This window comes from Crocodylus siamensis, chromosome 4 (assembly GCF_052110815.1).
Source record: "Crocodylus siamensis isolate JL-2025a chromosome 4, ASM5211081v1, whole genome shotgun sequence".
Lineage (NCBI taxonomy): Eukaryota > Metazoa > Chordata > Crocodylia > Crocodylidae > Crocodylus > Crocodylus siamensis.
In genome coordinates this window covers 151,352,995-151,369,555 of record NC_143398.1, presented here as the reverse complement: position 1 = coordinate 151,369,555, position 16,561 = coordinate 151,352,995, and the positions used below count along the sequence as shown (strand labels likewise).

At 42.5% G+C, this 16,561-nt stretch overlaps 1 protein-coding gene across 10 annotated transcripts in view; it reads right to left on the bottom strand.

Annotated features, from left to right (window-relative positions):
• Positions 1-16,561, bottom strand: part of TANC2 (tetratricopeptide repeat, ankyrin repeat and coiled-coil containing 2) — a 780,830-nt gene that overhangs the window by 321,655 nt on the left and 442,614 nt on the right. For 8 of the 10 annotated variants that reach the window (XM_090044146.1, XM_090044150.1, XM_090044148.1 and 5 more), the window contains one exon: positions 5,341-5,451. The exons of the other annotated variants lie outside the window; for them this stretch is intronic. In XM_090044146.1, coding sequence (XP_089900272.1) covers positions 5,341-5,451 — 111 coding nt within the window. The remainder of the gene's footprint in view (positions 1-5,340; positions 5,452-16,561) is intronic. 10 annotated transcript variants of the gene reach the window in all.

Sequence of the window (16,561 nt, the reverse complement as noted above, 5' to 3'; positions counted from 1 at the left end):
TACTTCTCCCATTTGTGAGCCCTGGTGTCGGTGAAGGCTTAGCACTGGTTCAGTATGCGGGGCTGGTTGCAGAGAGACCCCCAGCTCCCAGCGCTCCCCAGTCCAGGTCCAGGTGCAACTGATGCGCTGCCGAGGCACCATGTGGCATTGCGGCCTTGGTTCCACAGCAAGGCAAAGTCCCTGCTGTTTCTGCCGAACTCACCCTCCAGCAAGCCACTGAGGAAGATGGTTAGGTCATGTCCAATAGGTTGCCTTGCAATCCTCTTGCGGGTGGTCTCCTCAAGGGCGCTGGCAGCAATGGTACTTACCATTGGGTCCAGGCAGGTCAGGAGGCAGAAGGCATGGGTGACCACCACAATGTCAAAGAGGTCTCCCATGGGGGAGATGTTGGCACCTCCCTGCCAGTAGGGGATGTGCAGCATCTCACTGCTGGCCCTCAGAAGCAGGTGCAGCCACTTCTTCAGCAGCCGCCGGATCTCAGAGTACACCTTCTTCAGGGCAGTCTTGGGGACCGCCAAGTTTCTCAGGACAAATGTGACATAGGGGATAAGGAAGGTGTTCACCGCATCTATCTTCTGCCAAGGGCCCAGCAGGGACGAGTCTAGCTTGTGGGTGTCCTGCATAAACCTGTTGATGGTCTCCTCCAGCATCTGCCTGGCCCGGTGGCCTGTGGGCATCCTGAGGTGGCAGTAGTCCTTGTTGTCGCACAGGTGCCTCATCACCTGGCCCTAGATCATGAGGGTGGAATCCAGGACGCGGCTCTTCTGCCTGCTGTCGATGTGCAGGGAGGCGCACTTGGAGATGCTGAAGTGTAGTCTCATCCATCTGGCCACCTCAGACGTCACATTCAGCATCTGCTACAGCTGGGCAGCATCTTTGGCGAAGAGGACAAGGTCGTCGGTGTAGGCCAGGATGCACTACACATGCATATACTGATAAACGAACCACTAATATGTGTTTGAGTGAGATGGCTGAGGCTCAATTTACACAAGACTGAGTTAATATTAGCCAGTGAGGACAACCACAGGTTCTGAAAAGGATGCCATCTTTCCCTTCAAGTTAGGATGCATGGCCATCTGTCTACATTTGAAATGTACGGAGCCCAGATAGGAAGATGAGGCATCTACGGTGGCTTTTTGTCATTTTATGTATACAGTCAAGGAGCAACGGATTTTACTTCTAAATCCAGATATTGTCACTGCCAAACTTTTATCTCTTCAAGAGTAGGTTATTACAGTGTGCTCTATGAAGGTTTTATCTTAAATTTAGCTGGAAACAACCTGACACAGACTTCAACTACCATTTGTTATCTTTTATGTTAGTATCCCAAAATTTTCATTCATTGCTTCTTAGTTTCCAAGTGAAATATATAGTAGCATTTTTTTTACCTTTAAATGTGTAAATTACTTTTTACCCTACCTGCCTTTCTCCTTACGCAGAACTGCAGGTGGAGAGGGCAAACTGCTAACAGATATTTTTATTTTTTTTTGGGGGGGGGAAGGACACTTTTAAGGTTAGCTCCTGTTTAAAGCAGATCAAATGTGATAAAAGTTCAGGGCCTAGCATTCAAAGAGGGAGAGGTTCAAGATGGCTTGTCACAGAACAAAGGAAGTATTTCAGTATTTAATTTGCCCGATGAATTGATGATTGGGTTAAGATGAGATGTCTCTGCTGACTTCCTCATGTCCCCCTCTCCCCCTCCACTTACTGCTTAAACAGAGATCCCTTCTCCCCTCTGCCACACCAGGGACTGTAGCCAGCATGTGGTACACTAGCTAATACCGAAAGGTGTCTCTGTGTGTATCTCTCTCCAAATTCACTGGGATAGGCAGACAGATCAGTGACTGCTTAGGGCTTTTGGAACTTAATCAACAGGCAGCTGGTAAACTGTTTAAGAAGTCTGAAGTAATGTGAAACATGCTATTGTTTTGCTTTTTGGGTGATAAAGACTGTTATCAGCCCCCCAGCTGACTCACTTGCCTGTCAGTTTACTGCAGATAGTATGACAAAGCAGGGAGGGAGACTGAAAAGCTCCATATCATCAACAGATGCATGCACTGCACACCCTCCTTGCCTCAGAGTGTTAGCCTGGGGTTGGGGGCTGGTAACACTCCTGCCCCTTAAACAGCAAGCAGGGAAAAGCCTGGGACCGTCCAGGCAGACCTCCCTAATGAGAGAGTCCCATTGGGGGCTGGCCATGCTTCCCTCAGCTCAGCTCTCTGCAGAAGGGAAGGGAGAGCTAATCTAGCACCTCCTGGCTTCTAGCCTGAGCCACTGCAGGCATGTGCTTGAATTTCCTCAGTCCAGAGAGAATATCTGTCTAGTTTCCACCCAGTTCAGGTTAGACTAACCTGCAAAGATTGAATCAATTCAGGCTCAGGCTTTCTGAATGTCTGTCCCTAGCCTAGAAATCTGTATTAGAAATGCCAAGCCCCATATTCTTTACACACAGATAACTTCACTAAAACGTGAGCCAAATAGGAATCAGTTTTAGAGTGAAATGTTTCAGAAGCTTTGCCAGTTCCCCCTTTTACTAAGTATGTAATAAAGCAGACTAGTCACAAGACCTCAATGTAAGCGAAAGGTTATATTCTAATAAGAAAAAAATTAACAGAGGCCTAAAGTTTTCTTCTAAATTTACGAGTGGAAAATTAGAACTCCATCCCTCACATTACCTCTGTTTCCACAATATGAACTGTGCATTCAGACAGTTAAAGCATAAGCTAGAGTTCTACCGCAAAAGAGGAATAAACAGCCATGAAGTACTGCTTCCAGGTACATACCTCATTTTAATATTCCAAAACAGTGCAGGGGGAGGAGGGAACAAAGGAACAGAAAACTGCATACTGTACAAACTCCCTTTTCTGTGTAAAGGGTTGTTTCAGCTTCAAAAGCCCTTCCTCAATATGTTGTTCTATCCTTATCCAGCTGCATCTCACGTATTGCAAACAAATGTAAATAGCTGCATATTTGAGGTTTACACAGGCATTCAAACTCAGCATTCTCTAGGATCTAATAAACTGCAGTTCCCTTGCTGGAAGAACTGCTGGATGCCGAATGTGTACTCAGACATCAGGGGGTCAGGTTCCCCATGACAGGTATCTTAACAAATAGATCCAGACACAAAAAAATTCTCCAGGCCTCCCATAATCTGCCTGCTTTTACTCTAAGCCAGTGCTTCTACTGGCATCAAAGAGGCTTTTTAAAGCTACCCTTCTTGCACGTTGGGATGCTGGAACCCCCTTGTTATTCTACATGTTCATCCATGCTCTCAAAAAGCTGGAGAAACAGAACAGAAAGCCAAATATATGATTTCACTGTTAAAGCAACATTTCTGCCCTATGTCTTTCCCAGGTCTTTGGGATCATGTCAGCATCTTCCAAATTTTGTCTCATATTCATATTTAGAGACAGAAGGAGAGATTTTTGTATTTTTAATGTAAAGTACACTGATCAATTATAGAGCTTTATAAATACAATCATGACAGTGTTTTTCCCTAATTACGACTTTCATAGTAGGAAGTATTTAGACAGAAGGGACAATTTTTTATCAGCAATATCTGCTTTGCAATATATCATAAATACATTAAGAATGAACTTTTCTCATAGCAAACATGGCCTTAGATGAAACTTTCTCCAATCATCAATGCATTTTTCTTAAAGACTTCCCTCTACTTCCAACATGTTACATCAGGGGTGTCAAATTTGTCAGCCACCCTGGGCTGGATCCAGACAGGCTGGCAACAGACCTACCACTCAGGTGAGTGGTGGTGGTGGGACAAGTATTGCTGCATCAGCTCAGGGAGTTATAGGGATTAACAAAACTGTCCCACACCCTCACTTCACACACTAATTCCTGGCTCCTCAAGGAGCTCCATGGGCTAGGTGAGTAGGATACATTCATCCCATAGGCCATGTCTTTGACATGCCTGTGTTATAAAAAGCTGTTTAACCACCAATCTGTAAAAAAAAACCAAAAAAAACCCATGGCTTTTCATCCACCAGTTTATTTTCTTTAAATTTATCTCTGACTGAAATGATCATCCACTTTCCAGGCAGATACAATGTGAAAAGCAAGACTTTACATGCGCCTACACACGTGCAGGGAGAGTGCTCTAACGCACTGTAATTACGATGTGTTGGGGCAGACTTGATTAACTGAATCTGCTGAAGCGTGGTAATTACCATGCTCCAGCAGACTTCAGCATCATGTGCATCAGCATCCCCATGCTGAAAAATGGCAGCAGGGGTGCTTTAACTAAAGCTCGTTGAATGAGATTTAGTTAAAACACCCCTGCCGCTATTTTTCAGCGTGGGGATGCTGATGCACGTGACGCTCTGGGAGCTTTAATTAGTGCAGCTCTTGGAGCTGTGCTAATTAAAGCGTCCCTCCCCCCCTCCCCAGCCTCCTGGAGCACATCTATAAATGCCATGCATGACCAAATTCTATTTGGAACCTTATTTACTACAGTACAGGAATATGAGGATAATATGGCCCTTTGCTTTACAAATTACTGAACAGTCAGAAGAAGAACCTGCAGAATTCAGCAAAGATTTGAAAACAAACACTTCTTGCTCCTTTAACAAAAGACTGATCTTCAGCCTACTCTAGCTGAAACACCTCTGACACAGCTTCCCAACCTTAATGAGGTTGCCAAGCAACTAGTCCAAGTTCAGAAGAATCTGGGAAATGATACTGAATTCTCAGCAAGATACAGCTATATAAAGATTTAATGGAATTCACACATCTGCAAGTGGTCTGTCTGCGTTTGGAGATATTTTGAAACTGACTGCCCAAAAAAGTCAGACAAATGTAAGGTTAAGTCTAGGAGATCATTCAGTTCTATTTATGCTTTTAATCATTGCACTCCAGAGGCCTGTAACAAGATGCATACATTTTCAGAGTTCCTGAATTCTGTGGGACACAAACTGATAGCTACCTACAAAATAAAATGCAATGCCCTTACATGCAGATATTCAGGAACATATGGCCATTGTACTAAATGATTAAAGGAAAAAATACACCAGCAGTTTATGTTTGATTCCAGCATCTCTGAAGATGTGTCATTAGAAAACAGCATTCCTATTTGATCATTTTTTATTCAGCTATAAACAGCTCTATAGTAACTTCTTAATATATTTTTGGAGGGGGAGGGGAATTGTACAGACAAAGGGCAAAAAAATCAGTTAGAAACTCCCGTTCAGCCTGCAAGTCCATAAAACTCAGCTAGGGAAAGGCCAAGCAGTTATTCATAAAAAGAAAATACAAAGCATAGGAAATGTTGCTGAGCTGGAATGGCCTGCCTTCCTCATCTAACAGAGACTTTTCATGCATGCTTACCAGGGCAGTATGCATCAACGTCCAGTTTCTGTGCTGAAGTAAGTGTTGGTGAGCCAAGCTCAGACTCTGGAATTCGAGGGCTCTCAACAAACTTTGCCTTCCTCAGGGGGGCTAAAGAGAAAGGAAAGAGGAGGGAAGCAGGAAAAAGAAAGAAGAAAAGAGAAAGAAAGAGAGAGGTCATGAGTAAAGGGAACAGCAGGCAACAGATGGAAACACTTAGCTAAACGACACTGTCAGACTCATATCAGGTTACTCTTTTTTGGGGGGGACAGAAAAAAATTATCTGCATTCTTCACAAAGGAGATGGGTCTTGTTAAAGAGCTACAACAAACTGCAACATTTTACTTTAAAATGGTCAAGCACCAAGGCTTTGTATTAGTGAGCAACACACTTTCTTTCTTCTCTCTGCTTCATTAAGCAATTCTTTTATAGGGAACAAATAGAACTATATAAACAGCTACAGAAAGGCTAAGATGTTAAGAAATCTTAAATATGAAATGTTGGATAATTAATATATTTCCTTTGAACGGAAGCCTCAATTTTAAATATAATTTGCATTCAATAATGTCAGTTCTAGAAAATTCAGTATTAAATATGACTCGTCAGACTGAATTAAATTGTTGAAGAAAGAAAGAAATCACCTCATTTCTTAGTCTTAGAACCCCACTTGATTGGAAAGATTTAAAAAAAAGAAGCAAAAATGTTTTGGGGGGTTTAGATACTACTTGAGCTGATATAGCAAAACATAGCAAAACAATACTGACTTCTGGTTTTAAAGAGAAGTGATTAAATTATAGATTTGAGCTGTCAGCATTCTTAAGGCACTGAGTTCTGGGATATCTGTGTGTAATTAAACATAATTTTATGGAATACTTTTAGTACCAAGATTTTAAACAGCAAATTCTTAGCAGCCATGAAAAACAAATCTAGAGAAACATGTGGTTCATGGAGGCAAAGATAACTGGGTTATGTTTGACAATATTCAGAATGAAATAGATCATGAAAGTTGCATTTGAATCAATTCACATGTTCATTAAGGTGCAAGTCAATTTGAAAAATTATTTTAAGAAAACAGTATAATAGGTTCCATGTCTAACATCTCTCTGTAGCTCATCCTCAAATTATATACTTTGAAAAACTGTTTTATACTTGTCAATCCTGAAAATTAAACCTGGGGCCTGAAAGTCAAGCTGCGTCCTTACCCTCACATGCACCACTTGTAAGAAGGTTTTCCAGGTCAAATTCTGACCTTACTAGCAGATAGTAACACTGATGTTAATAGGATTATAACTGACTTGCCATGGATCTGCAAATCAGTTGGTGGTTCGGAAGATGATGCAAAAGAAGTAATAAAATGCAGCTCACTTACTGGGTATGTCTACATGTGCAATTAATGTGAAGCAATACACTCCAAACCAGTTTGAGCCAGACTACTCCTGGGTGCAGCATCTACATGTGCACCCAGGAACAGAAGCAATTTGAGCCAGGGCGGAGCAGGCCTCTGGCTCTAGGTGGCAGCATCAGGTGGTGAAGGGGCTGGCTGGGGCACAAAGGTCCTGAAAGTGTAGAGCTATGTGGCTAGGTGGCAGGCAGGAGTCCGATTGCCAGCTGGCTGGGTTTAGCGAGTGCAATTTATGCCCGCAGTCAGCATCTACACATGCATTTAACCGCAGTAAATTATCCCAGCATAAGATAGTAATGCAGCCTAACACAGTTAGCATATGTAGATGGTGACACTTTGCTTCACAGCTAATAAGTTTACTTCACAGGAAAGTGCATGTGTAGATGTGTCTACTCTGTGGGCAAGTAATCTGATATCTGCAAGTAAAAATTTATGTGACTTCCCACAAGAGCAACTCCCAGACTGAATACATCCAGAGGACTGGATTCTGCCATGCGTGTTACTGGTGCAACTGCAGAACAACTCTAGAATAAGGCTCTTGGGATTTATACTAATGTAATTTAGGGGAGAATCTGTTTCAGTGAAGCTGATCTGCTGAGTAACATTTTTATTCTGGCACTTTCCACAACACACACTAAGGGATATTGATATACATACACCAGAGTCACCTTGGTCTCCAAGGTTACACTGTGCAACACAATCCACACTGTGCAATGTGATGCATTAAAAATTTTAACTTATAAAAAATGTCATTAGCTAGTTCATAGTTCACAAATCATGAAACACTGTGCCCATAGTTATGGAACTGAGATAGAGGAGGGAATAAAAATATGATGATAATGAAAATGTGTAAATAATAATTCTACTGTAACATGAACATAATATTTAGAAGCAACCCAAGTAGTCATCTAGCAAAGATAATTTTACTAACAGTTCAGCAGTAATTGTACTTATGCAGGAAAACACACCTGAAAGTATGACTGAGGCAATGGCCTGACAACATTATCTTTACTGTAAGATCTGGCACAACACACATCATACTTTTAGAAGAAGCAAATCTTTCTAGCACCATTTTACTACTGTTCAAGTAAAAATTGGAAGGACTGCAATACAACACACAAACAGCTACTAGCTTGTCTTTTTCTTTGTACTGGTTTCGGGCTAACCAATTTCAGAGCCATGATATAATGTTACACTGAGGTAAAACTGAGCAAAAGGAATTGTTGCAGTTCAGAATATATAGCATCCTCAAACTAAAAAAAAATAGTGGATCATAACTGCATTTCCATTAAAGCACTGAGATAACAGGAGATCAAGGCTTAAGGGGTTATTTTGGATCTCATATTAAGAAGTAGTAGTAAAATTCACAAATATAAAAAATTTCTCTCTACTGTTGTGAGTCTCTTTCCATTCTTATCTCTCATTCTGTAAGCCAAAGGTCTCTGTTTCATTACAGTATTTATCTAGATTTCAGACTTATGTAACTTCCAAACTAAAGGCCATCCATCTAAAGTCCTTGGTGCCATGGCAAGCATTTAAAAATGGTTTCTTTAGATTTTTGCTCTTCTTCTTAATAGTAGATCCTCTTTTAATCATCTCCATTTCTTCAGTTGAGAACCCACATTCATAATAAAGTATACAATTCCATTTTCATTCACTGAGATTTAGGCATGTACTTAACTGCTGTCCTGAACTGGGGACATTTCCTCAATCAAAGTAAATTTTACAATACGTTCCATACAACACACAAAACATTTGCATTTTATCCTTTGCTTGGTGTCACATTTACATTACAACACTGCACTGAACAATAAAAAATGTGAACACTTATTTAGCCTCCAAATTGTTTGAATATATTTACTGGGGCTAAAGGATGTTATAATATGCAGCAGTATCTACAATAACAGAACCTTTGAGTCTATGCTGAATTTAGGACGTGAACACTATCTCCAACAACAGCTGAATCTTAAATCAAATATCAATCGAACCTTGTTCAGCTAACAGGGGTAAAAGTGAGTCAGTCACAATAATGACCTCTTTCTTACTTTGAAAATGAATTTGATGCAAAATGCTCAACTGAAGGTGAAGGCAATCAGGACTTGTAGAGATGATATCTTTTATTAGACCAACACGATTTAAAAAAAGATCTTCAGTTGAACTGAAGGTAAGGGAGCCAGCAATCCTTTCTCCACACAGCAAGTACATTAGGCAGCAAACTTTGTTAGGCAGTACCTAAACTTTGTTCAGGAGATGCTACTAATATATGCGAGAGGGCAAAGTATTCACTGATAGGACCTGTGTCAATAAGAACATGAACAGCTGTAAGATAATCACTTTGGGTCATAACTAGCAGGAATTGGATTCAATTCACTGAGAAGAAATTAAAGCGTATCCTACTCCCATTCTTCTGAGCTATCTCATCTCTATAATTTACTTGTTGTAGGACACGTGATAATGATCATCACTACTGCCCAATGTCCACTTCCAGTATGTCTTGAAGTGGACTGTATCATGCATGAATACAACAGCCATAAAATGCATACTCATAGGAGCCATATTTATTCGGCAAAATATGAAAGTTTTTGTACTGTTTTACACTCAATTTCTTTCTCGCTGCATCTTTAAAAGTGCTCTTAAATTTATGCCTTATGTTGCTCTGGCTCTTCTTTGCAGTGAATAGGGAAAAAAGGACTGAAAAGCAGAGGACACAAAAGGATGAAAGGCAGTAACAGACAGGAGGCTTAACTGTAACTGAATGTATGCGATGTCACTGAACATACGTAAGATACCTTAATTGACCGTGATTCCTCAAAAAGGAGTTGTGGTAAAAATCCATCTCACCTTTGGGCAGTGGACATAAAAAACAATGTGAACAAAGAAGAAGAGCTTTGTTAAATACAGGCAGCTGTGACACCAGTTGGTTTGCTTGGCCTTAACTGCCTCTCTGTTATTTGAAGTGATCTGGACACTTGCTAAGATGAAATATACATCAGGGCCATCCATCTGGAGGCTTGTGAGCTGAAAGTGGCCTGTGAGGGGTTCAGCTGTGGCTCCTGGACTCCTGCTTGGCTGCTGTTCCCTCCTTCAATTCTGGCTGCAACAGCAGTGGCGTGTGCGATGGGGGTGCAACAGCAGTGGCGTGTGCGATGGGGGTGCTCCAGGGTTCCCTTCTGGCTTGTGCTGAATGCTGCACCGCACATCCCAGCCCAGGTAGCTGAGTGTGAACTTAGGGCCGCACAGTGCAGCATTGTGGGGGTGGGGATGACTGCACAGCATGCAGTGCAACAGCAGAGGGAGAAAGTGCTGGAGCATGGTGTAGTGGTGGGGTGGGGCATGGGAGCATGGTGCAGCAGGGGAGGCCTTCTGCATGGCATGTGGCTGATGGGACACTCAGTCCCCACATGCCTAGAAGTTGGACAGTCCTGATGTACGTGATGGAACTGCCAAAGGCTTTAGTTACAAATATGTTTTTCCATGTATAAAATCAGAGTTGTATGCATCTCTATGCTCCCCATACTAGAAAAATCAGGAGTTCCTTGTGCGCTTACAATGACACCTTTAAAGATATTGGTAGAAGCTTTAAAATCTCTAGATCAAAATGCTGAACCCAATTTTAATGATATTCTGCTTAACCTTCAGGGGCTAGCTTACTGAAGTTTGAAAAATCAGTTCGGAAAGGTATGTACTAGTCTGAAGAATGCTTGCTAATTCAGCTCTCAGTAACATTATAAGTTGCTTTTCTCTAAAATCAGTTATATCTAATGCCCCCTTCCTTCCTTCCCTGATTTCCTTTCTTTACTAATTTTACACGCTTGTGAATTTAATTCTCATTTATTCACATCATGTGTATGATTTGATAACTGGTAAACAAGATGTAATATCAATGATTTAAAGTAATAGTAAACACATTATCTTACAGCAGTTTAGTGCTGATAAGACCTGGATACAGGTCACACTTTTATATAACTTCAACAATATACATTTTCCTAAAACATAAGTTTAGGCATCATAAAATTATGAGCAATTCTTTCATTCCTGCCTATCATTTTAGACTCAAAAGTATGCAAAATAAAATGTACTGAACTGGTTAAAAAAAGTATTGATACCATTCTTCAAATGTATATTGAAATGTCAACTTAGCCCTATGGAATAAAAAGGATCAACAAATATCTGAAGTACATATTCCTATTTGGTTCAGGAAAAAGAGAAAAAAGAAAGAAAGAAAGAAAATCAGGCAAAAGAAGCTAAGGAATGATTTGGTGACAAGACAAGGAAGGATTTGCAATTGTAAATTCCTAGAACTGTAACACTGACAAACCAGATATTCATTCTAACGCAGCTGTAAATGTGGACAACAGCAGACAAAAGGTTTTGAGTCGTAGTTCAGAAATTCCTTTTAAAATTTTGGTATCAATAATAGTCTGTGAAACCTACTAAAATAAGCACTCTGAAATCACGAGTCTCAAATATTTAATGTTGGTGTATGTGTAAAATATGTGTAGGAGAGGAGAACCGTGAAGTTCCTAAGAAGGCATTCAGTGGAGTGCTCTCCAGCCAGAGGGCAAGAGGGGGTTGCTAGGATCTGCAGCTCTACTTCCCCCTGCCCCAACCAAAGAAGTGGAGCCATGGAGTTGCCTCCCTTCTAGGATATGGCTGTCCCGGCTGGCCCAACAGCTGTGCTTGCTGCAGGTGAGCTCAGTCCAGTGGTGTAGTGATGGGGGCTGTCCGTTTCTTTACCTGTTATGGCTGGAAATTCTGGCCACCGCCCCTTCCCTGGCATGCCGTGATGTCAATTTCCCCATGGAAGTGCTGTGGGGCAGGCTCCGCACCCTGTTCAGATCATCCCCGGTGGGGGGAGGGAGGGGCAATTGGGCAAAGCTTAGCTGGGGTCTGGGGCCAAGGCCAGGGGTTAAATACCCCGTCCCCCCCTCAAATTTACTGCTGGCTGCAACTGTGGACTACAAATCTCAGAGGCACCTGGAAGCATGAAGAGGAAGTGATGAGAAACCCTGCAGAGTCCTGCTGCTGTAATTCTGGACTGCAAGTTCCAGAGATCTTGGGGGGCAGCAGAAAGAGGAAGTGAACACACAGGGCTTACCCTTGCCTGGCACAGGTCTCCCAAGCCCCATTCTGCTCCACTGTGCACTGAAGGGGGGGGGGGAAATTCCCCACCCCCTGCTCCCACATGGCAGCAAAACAAAATGGGGCTTGGAGAGCTGTTCCAGGTAGAGGGAAGACCCTACAGCAGGGGCATCCAGAGCCCCAGGCCCAGCTGTGGGGGCAGGCACCCAGCATAACTATACTCACAGCCACTAGGGCAGGAGGTAATTACCTGCTTCACTCTGGCCAGGGCTTTTAAACTCCCTGCTGAAGCAGGGAATTGAACAAACCGCTGGGGCTTAGCCTGTACTAGGCTGCCCCTGGAAACATGTGGGGCTTCCACAGTGTTTCTAGGGCTCTGCAACCTTTCTTCTCAGCACTTCAGGTAAGTTAAAAAAAAAATTCCCAGCCCTCTCTCTACCCCGTGGGTTCAGGCCATTTCTGGCTAAACTGCAGCTTTCTAGGGCTTTAGGGGAAATGATAAATTTGGGGCTTTCCCCTGAAATCCGCTGAAGCCCAAATTACAGTAGTCCCTAGTGATACTACAAAACAAAGTGCTCTAGAAAAGTTCCTGTTTCATTCATTAACATTATGTGGCATTTCTGCCATTTTTGTAGCACTACAGAGAGTACCCATGCCTGTCCCTTCAACTTCTTTAATGCTACAAGAACTTATGTAGCATGACAAATGTACCATACTTACTCAAATCTAATTTGACTGAAAATTTAAGATGATTCCCCACTAATAAGATTCTCTACATGGAAAATGTATGAATTTGTTCTAATTTTCCATGTATAGCATCTAAATACTGGAGGGTTGTTTTTTCCCACCATTGCAGGGAGCAACCAATAGGGAGTTAGGTGGTGTGAGGATGTCAAGCAGATTGCCTCCTGTTTGTGTCAGTCCCCCTGCTACTTTTGCCCTCTGCCTACCCTCTCACAGCCTGGGGTCCCCCTTCCTCTCACAGCCTGTGCTCTCCACGTCACCTCCAATCTCTGCTTTTCCCACTTCTTCGCTGCCTCTGCTCCCCTGCTCCCTACCAGCATCTGATCCGAGCCAGCAGGCTCCATTACTGTCCTAGCCTGGGGCACTAAGCATGGCCCCAGCCCAACCCAGCCCAGCCCATGTAGCATCAGTGTGGGCTGCATACTGCTGCTGTGGGGCAGACTGGGGCTTTGTTCAGTGCCCCAGGCCACAGCATGTGCACAGCCTGCCAGCATAGGGCAAAGGTAAGCAGGGAAGAAGAGGGCCAGGTGGGAGCAGAGTTTGTGTGGGGGTGGGGGGTTGGGGGAGAATTGAGAAAAGAGGCTGAATGGGGGAGATAGAGGGATGCAGAGGTGGCAAGGGGAGGAGACCGGCAACTCCTGAAGTTACGGCCCTGACCCCAGGTAGGGGCTGAGGCCTGAGCCAAAGCACTTGCCTGCCCCCCATTTCCCTCGTACACAATTCTAAAATAAGGGGCTTGTTCCCCCTTGTTAAACTTCGGGGCAGTGGGGGGAACCTTGTCTCAGAATCAAGTAAAGACAGTAACATATGTCCATGCCTCAGACTCATCTAAAATACATAATGTATTCCACCAAAAACACTTGTCTCTAAGGAGAGAATGAAAGAACATATAACATGTGACATGTTATGCGGCTTAACGCACAACTGGAAAGCACGTGCACACTATGCTGATGAGCACAGGATAAGAACCACAGTATGGATATAAACTCCTGGAAGGCTTCAGGCTTAGTACCAGGAAAAACTCCTTCACGGTCAGGGAAATAAATGTGGAATAAACTCCCTCCAGAGGTGGTGCAGTCACCTACCCCGGAGATTTTTAAGAGGAGATTGGACAGTCACCTTGCTGGGGCACTTGACCCCTGTTGTCTTCCTGCCTAGAGCGGGGGGGAGGGGCTGATGATCTGTGAGGTCCCTTCTAGCCCCTAACATCTATGAACAGAATGCTTCAGACTCTGTGGCCTTGGCACTTGCTCAGTTCAACCAAAATGTGGAAATACTTAAACAAATCCCCCAAAGAACTTTATGTTGAGAACAACACGAGGGCAGCAATCTCTAGATCTTCACTGGTCAAAGTTTAGCAAACCCTGTCTTTAAGTATAATTAAGACAATATCATTTGTTTAATTGAAAGATATACCACATTTACTTGAATAGGAGATGATCCTGGTTATAAGATGACCCTTCGGTAATTAGATTTTATATATGGAAAATTTATAAATGTGTTATAATTTGCCAGGTATAGAATCTAATTATTGGAGGTTTGCCTTGAAATTGTCCCCCTCACATTACTACAGCGCCGGTGTGAAATTTCACAGAAGGACAAGCAAATGTGTTGGGACTGGTGGCAAGTAAACTACTAAAGGTGAAACGTGCTGACTTAGCATGGATGGTTGTAAGGAATATCCTATTGGTGAGAGAGGTGCAACACAAGTGGGGCTTGATGAGCTTATCTAGGTGCCCAAGGCAGAGGTACGGGGAAGAAGAAATGGTGGGACAGGTATGTTGGGAGTGTACATATGCAAAGGGAATGCGGGAAAGGGTCTGCTGCTTTCTGAGCATCACCAAAATAAACCTATCTTTAGCACGGTAGATGGTATTATATAGATTCATATGAAAGTGACTGGAGGAAAAATTATTAAGGACTTTATTAGCATTTTTTAAAACTAGTTTACAGAATGTAAGAAAGCTCCAACTTTTTAAGGGGTTGGCTTTCACTTGAAAGAAAGTACCTGAATTTGGGGCTGCATGAACTGAAATACTACATCAGTCAGGACAAGGAAAAGACTGGAGAAGATGAGGCAGAAAAGAAGGGTAGGGAACAGGCCTGGACACACTTGTTTCACTAAACCAACAGAAAGGACTGATAGAGAGGGGTGGAGAGTTTCAGGTAGTTACTGAGGGAATAGTTTTTCATGGGTTTCTATATGACGAAAGAGTGCTGTAAAGGGTTCTTTTGTGGCAAGTTAATATGTGATGTTTAAGGGTTTAATATATGTAGTTGTATGTTTTTTGGATATGTAGCTGTTTTTGCAATATGAAACTTTGGTAGACAAGGATGCTTAATATGGGCACATATACATGTGCCAGATGTCTTGATTAATCAAGTCTGTTGGAGTGTGCTAATTAACTTGCCATGTGTACTCAGCATCCTCATACTTCAAAATGGCAATGGGGACACTTTAACTAAAGATCGAACAAGTTTTAGTTCAAGGAAGCGCTCCTGTTGCCGTTTTGAAGCACAGGACGCTGAATAAATGTGACACTGTGGATGCTTTAATTAGAACGGCTCCTGGAGCCACTTTAATTAAAGTGCCCCCCACCCTGGAGCACATGTATAGATGCCCTATGTGCAGCTTCTTAAGTGCAGGGTGATACGTGTGTTTTGAATAAAATTTGGGGGTGGAACGTTCCTATCAGTATGTTTGCCTAATATGGGCCAAGTGTTTTATAGTCATGCTCAGTATTGACTGCATTTAATCACCTTAGTTGGTTTCCATTGCTGAACCCATCCTGCTTTTGGCAGCAGTTTAATGATAGATAATGTATTTAATGAAGTTTCCTTGTATGTGATTATAAGATGAGGGGGGAACCTCATTTTGTATTTGAGTAAATAAGGTACTACACAAAATTTCTCGATTGGATGACAAATATTTGTTTTTAAAATTATGGTTGCTAATAACTGCCTCACGAGAATTTGTACCATATGCTTATCATGGCCATCTCTTGACATTCTTTGTCAGCAATCAAAATTACCGAGTAATTTAATTACAAAATTATAAGGGAGAAATATCCCCTTCTCCCAAAAACTTATGGGACTTTATGATATAATTTGTATTTTTGGTTTAGAAATTCTACTCTTAGCTGCACAGTCTGAGGACATAGCTCACTGCATACACATGCAGAGTAGGCTGTGCACTTGCTGCATACATACATCTGTTCCAGACGTGTAGCGGGACTTACATTCAGGAACAGACAAGGAGGTCTTCTCCTTTTTTGCCCCCACCGCCAGCTGCGTGGCTAGGACACTCACCTGAGAAGCAGACAACATGAACTTGAGGACCCCCACTCACCCAGTGGGTGTTTGAACCTGAATAATGCTCTAGGCAACCAAGGATTATCCAGGTCCTTGTCTGATGCTCCTTTTGAACTGAGCCACAGTTCCTTGAACCTAACAGAAACTGGAAAATAATGGATACAGGTTTCTGTTAGGTTCAAGGGCCTGTGGCTCAGTACAAAAGAAGCATCAGACAAGGACATGGATAATGCCTAGTTGGCTAGATAATTGTGCAGGTTCAAGCCCTCACTGGGTGACTGGGGGGCATAGAGGAGGACAGCTTAAAAAAAAAAGTGCCAGAAAAGGGCCTGGATAATGCCTGACTTCTGGTGTGGTGGTTAGAGCTAGTGCACATGCCTAGTCTGCGTGCCTATATAATCATCTATATGTGTGTAAGTGCCAAAAATGGCCCACAGATGACCAGAAAGGGAAGAGAATATCACCCTAAGGTGGAACTGTTTGGGTACACTTCATGACCTTATGCTTTTACGATTTACAAGTGCTGTGCTATGGTTTGTCGGAGTGTTCCCTGGCTCTTTCTTCCATTCTTTGTCAGTCCTATGAATTTCATATAAATTACATTATCAAACTGAATAAATCATGCTAGGATCTGTATTGTATTTCTTGATTGTTTTATATTTTCCATACATATAAACAGTA